The sequence below is a fragment of the Littorina saxatilis genome, linkage group LG9 (genome assembly GCF_037325665.1).
Source record: "Littorina saxatilis isolate snail1 linkage group LG9, US_GU_Lsax_2.0, whole genome shotgun sequence".
In the NCBI taxonomy this organism is placed as follows: domain Eukaryota; kingdom Metazoa; phylum Mollusca; class Gastropoda; order Littorinimorpha; family Littorinidae; genus Littorina; species Littorina saxatilis.
In genome coordinates, this window is record NC_090253.1 from 12581550 (window position 1) to 12586549 (window position 5000).

At 42.7% G+C, this 5000-nt stretch overlaps 1 protein-coding gene across 2 annotated transcripts in view; it reads left to right on the forward strand.

Annotated features, from left to right (window-relative positions):
• The window catches only part of LOC138975294 (TLC domain-containing protein 2-like), a 15535-nt gene that overhangs the window by 10371 nt on the left and 164 nt on the right, over positions 1-5000 (forward strand). For both annotated transcript variants that reach the window (XM_070347951.1, XM_070347952.1), the window contains exons 4-5: positions 1-55; positions 3954-5000. The exon at positions 1-55 is cut by the window's left edge and continues 28 nt beyond it; the exon at positions 3954-5000 is cut by the window's right edge and continues 164 nt beyond it. In XM_070347951.1, coding sequence (XP_070204052.1) covers positions 1-55; positions 3954-4478 — 580 coding nt within the window. In that variant the 3' untranslated portion in view covers positions 4479-5000. The remainder of the gene's footprint in view (positions 56-3953) is intronic.

Here is a 5000-nt window from a genome sequence, read left to right on the forward strand (position 1 = left end):
TATCCGAGAGGGCAAAGCACTGGCACTGTGGGAGGTCATGCTCCATCACATCGCGGTACGTTGTCTTGATCATTTATTTGTCAATCTCTTTTCACTCAAGTAGGCTAAGATCCCTCGCAGCTTTAACTTTTGCAACATGCTTTCTTGAATGAAATAGACCACTACAGTTTTCCTTTATAATATACCCTCGCTGGTTGTCCAAAATTCATGGAAGCCGATGCAGGGTACCACATTTTCTGGAATATAAAACTAAATTTAAGAATCAACATTAATCGTCGTTAGTCCTTTTTCACAACTGGTGTTTTTCTTCAAGTATGATTCCAGGGGTTGTATGCACGATAAATAGACCAATTAGATGGGAAATAAGCGCTGGGTTGAATTGGTTTAAATTGAGCGTTGTGTGAGACTGACGTCAACCAATCAGACCTAGCCAGACCTGTTTACCCTAAACCTGAGGCAAGAGTACTTTTTCAAAAAGTTGAGTGTATTTTTCAAAAAGTTGGTGTACTTTGCAAGCAAAGCCATATGGGCTAGGGAAAACGCACGCGTGGGTGCAAACGTGTTTGTGTAAGAATAGCATGTCTTGTGAACATCTTCAGAATTTAACTCCTTCCGATACAACAGAGATAAAACAATTTTATTTACCTGTCAGTTTATAACATTATATATAACCAGTGTCTTCCAAGCAGATTGATAATGAAAAGATGAAGTTCGTGAAATAACATCTGCGGTTGACAGTGCCAAGTTCATTTTTACAATCATCTCAGAAAACATTGCTTCAGCACGGACTACAGCCTTTTCTTCTGGCAGGATTTGCTTTGCGGGAATGAACTTCATAATTCCTTGGCAGCTTTCAATCAATCAATCAATCAATGAGGCTTATATCGCGCATATTCCGTGGGTACAGTTCTAGGCGCTCTGCAGTGATGCCGTGTGAGATGAAATTTTATACGGCCAGCAGATTGCAGCCATGTCGGCGCATATTTACCTTTCACGGCCTTATTCCAAGTCACACGGGTATGGTAGACAATTATTAACTGTGCCTAAGCAATTTTGCCAGGAAAGACCCTTTTGTCAATCGTGGGATCTTTAACGTGCACACCCAATGTAGTATACACGGGGGGTGGTTCGGACACCGAAGAGAGTCTGCACACAAAGTTGACTCTGTGAAATAAATTTCCGCCGAACCTGGGATCGAACTCGCGCTGACAGCGGCCAACTGAATACAAATCCAGCGCGCTACCAACTGAGCTATATCCCCGCCCAGCGGATTTCTTTGCAGCAACCTTGTCCATGTGAGTTTTGGAACTACAGTCTCGTTCGATGTCATATTTCCCAGCATGGGCAACGGAGAAATCTGATTTACAATACTTGCAGTGTGCATGACTTTTTCCCATAGTAGACTCCACAATTCCTGGCTCTTTCTTATATTTCTCCAAGAAAATCTGGTGCTTCTGCTGTTTAGACTTGGTACAGTCATCCGAAACTGGCACATTTTACCGCTTCATTTTCCCACGATTGTCCAGACGATCGCACGTGCCAACAACTGAACAAGGTTTCCACAGCTGAAGACTCGCTGTCATGGTTATCTCCCTTCGACCGAAACCGGTATCGGTTGTACCATCCCGTAATCAGCACACCAACACCAAAAAACGTATTCTAGACTTTTTCTTATGCGTATTTTGTGCGTGTGTCGCGTATTTGCGTACTGATAATAATTTGGCGTACAAAATACGCCCAAATCGTACTGGTAAACAGGTCTGCCTAGCGCTTGGTTCCCACCCTGTTGGGCTCTTTCTAATGCACGCCCAGACCTGGGAACCCCTGTTTTGCATTTGTAGCATTCTCAAAGAAACTTGGCGTATTTTCAGAAAAAATGAGTGTACTCCACACATCATTCAAACCTCCCAAATACTGGATTGGTTTAAGTAAAGTTACGATTGTGAAGAAAAGTAGTCTATGAATTTGTTTGATCGTATTTATTTTCCACCGACCGTACTGATCGTATTTTAGACAATCAAGCGTACAAAATACGCCGAAATCGTATGGGTTCCCAGGTCTGCACGCCCATCTCAGGTTCTCTCTCGTAACAATGTCAGGCTGGCATACCTAGTCGAAACAAGTCGAAACATGCAGTGGTTACAAGAAAACCATGCAGAACAATAGGCATTCGGTAGGTCTGACCAGCTTCAGATTTCATTTGTGGTAATCATAAATGTGTGGATTTCAACGGGTGAAATACTTGGCATTGACGTTTAACGTGGCAAATGGGCAGAGATGCTAATTATGAAGCTAACGGACATTATGGACCTACTAATCCGATCTGGAAACATAATTATATGAATGACCTTGACAACTTACAAAGAAGCCATGAACTTTGACAGATGATCTGTTAGAAGGTCAGGGAAAACAAACAATCCAAGACGCCCTTTGGCCATTAATGTAAGTAAAACAAATATTCCCCAAAGGTTAGCCTTAACTGTTACATTTGGGTCAATAAAAGAAAAAGCTTTCTCAAACAAGTTTGACCGGGACATGCTTTTTGGCATGACACAGGCCACCACAATTTTCATGTATGCTATACCCTACTTTGTAAAACTCAAGAACATTGTCCCAGATTCAAGGAAACCGTTGCAAGGTATTACACTTTTTAGACGCAGAGAACCGTTTAAACAAAAGTGGACACATCAGTAACCAGGTTAGATTTGTCTTTTTCAATATTTCGGCAAAGTGCCTTTTTCATTTGCAGAGAACCGTGGCAGAAATTCGATTCATTGGATTTGCATGTTATAACCACCAAACGGCGGACTGTTAAGAGAGATCTTCTTCTTCTTCTTCTGCGTTCGTGGCCTGAAGCTCCCACGTACACTCGTGTTTTTGCACGAGTGGAATTTTACGTGTATGACCGTTTTTTACCCCGCCATTTAGGCAGCCATACGCCGTTTTCGGAGGAAGCAATTGGGTATTTTCGTGTTTCTATAACCCACCGAACTCTGACATGGATTACAGGATCTTTTTCGTGCGCACTTGGTCTTGTGCTTGCGTGTACACACGGGGGTGTTCGGACACCGAGGAGAGTCTGCACACAAAGTTGACTCTGAGAAATAAATCTCTCGCCGAACGTGGGGACGAAACTCACGCTGACAGCGGCCAACTGGATACAAATCCAGCGCGCTACCCACTGAGCTACATCCCCGCCAATAAGAAAGATAATTAAAGACGCTGTTCTTGTACATGAATACCTTTTTTTCGTGTTAAAGGGACATTACTACACGGCGAACTGTTAACAGATAGAGTTAATTTGGAAACTATTCTTGAACTTTACAATATATGTTTTAATCATCAAGGGACATAATTACACGACGAACTGTTGAAGAAGATAGTTTATTTGGGACTCTATCTGTTCTTGAATTTCACCGGTAATCTTTAGCGTGTTAAATTCATAGCTCAGAATCCAGTGACATTCTTTACTTATTTTTGATACAAGTCCATGTAAGCAAGCCAAAGAACATTTGTCGTGAAATTAATTGACGGATTGAGCTCCAAACTTAAGCATAATTAATTAATTTGGTTGTTCAATCGACGAAAATGCACCGAAAATGGCGTACGTTGTCAACCAGGGGACATCATTTACACGAAAGAGTTGTCTCCCTTGTCCACTCGTACGGATAATTCCTTCTTTGACCCATGTAAACGAAATGCATTCGTACAGTTCATCGGAGTTCATTCCGTAACTTCAAAGGGATCTAAAATGACTTGTTATGATTACAAGTGCAGGTTCTACACATTTGGAGACTTAAATGCCTCTGAATTATGAGCTATGAATTTAACACGCTAAAGTTCAAGATTACCATTTCACCTCCTATTTAACACGCTAAAGTTCAAGATTACCATTTCACCTCCTATTTAACACGCTAAAGTTCAAGATTACCATTTCACCTCCTATTTTTCAGGTGATCTCAATCTTCACGTACAACCTGACCTATCATTTCTGCGTGGCTTTCGCTGTCCTTGCTCTTAGCGTGGAGATCAACTCCGTCTTCCTCCACGCCCGGAAGTTGCTGCAGATGCTCGACGTGCCGTTCTCTCATTGGCTGTACCGCACCATCGTGGCCTTGAACCTTGTGACCTTTGCAGTTTTCCGCGGGATGGCTTTAGCACTAATCTGGGCGGGGTTTCTGACGAACACGCACCGGTGCAGCGCCACGTATACTGTGAGTTTAACCATCACTATGGTGTTCATGACAATCATCAACCTCGTCTTATTTTGGCGCCTTTTGAAGAGCGACATCCTTCGCAGCAGAAGAGGGAAGACGACGAAAGTGAATGGAGAGGTCAGAGAGAACGGTCACCGGGGAAAGACGGATTCGTTGTCAAATGGCGGAGGAAGCCACAAGGCCAAAGATTCGTGCCAGATAAACAACAACGCGTCTCCAGGGAACGGACACAAGGTTCTCCACAGAACCAAGGCTTCGTGATAGTCGCACCGTGTAGAATATTTCATTACATGACTTGATCACAAACTCAAAGGCATTTTGCTTACTTGCCGGCGGTAACTTGGCAATTCAGTATTTCAAATTTCCACAGAAAAGTCTTATTCGACACAAACTGGGTCCGTTTATTGCCCGGGAGATGGATTCCTTAAGGTAATTTCCCTGCTCCCTGGAATCTTGAGTTCCTTCTTGATTAAAACACTAATGGAACAAAAGTTTCAAAGATACACAACCCGCACCGTCCAAAAGCGGGTTTTTGGCGATCTCGGTAACTTTTCATTTTCTCTGTTTTTGTGTGTGTAAATGTTGTCTGCACTTTTTTTTCTCCAGCGTACATATGAGTGGTCTGCACGTCATTGTGAACATCCTCTTTACTGGCTTTAGCCAAATGAACTTTGAGTTTTGTTTTTGTCTACCTAAGACTTGATATTAATTTGGGTTAGCTCCAGCCCCAAATTCCGGTCTGGGCTCGAATGATACAAAATGCTCCTGCTTTCTTACTGTGCG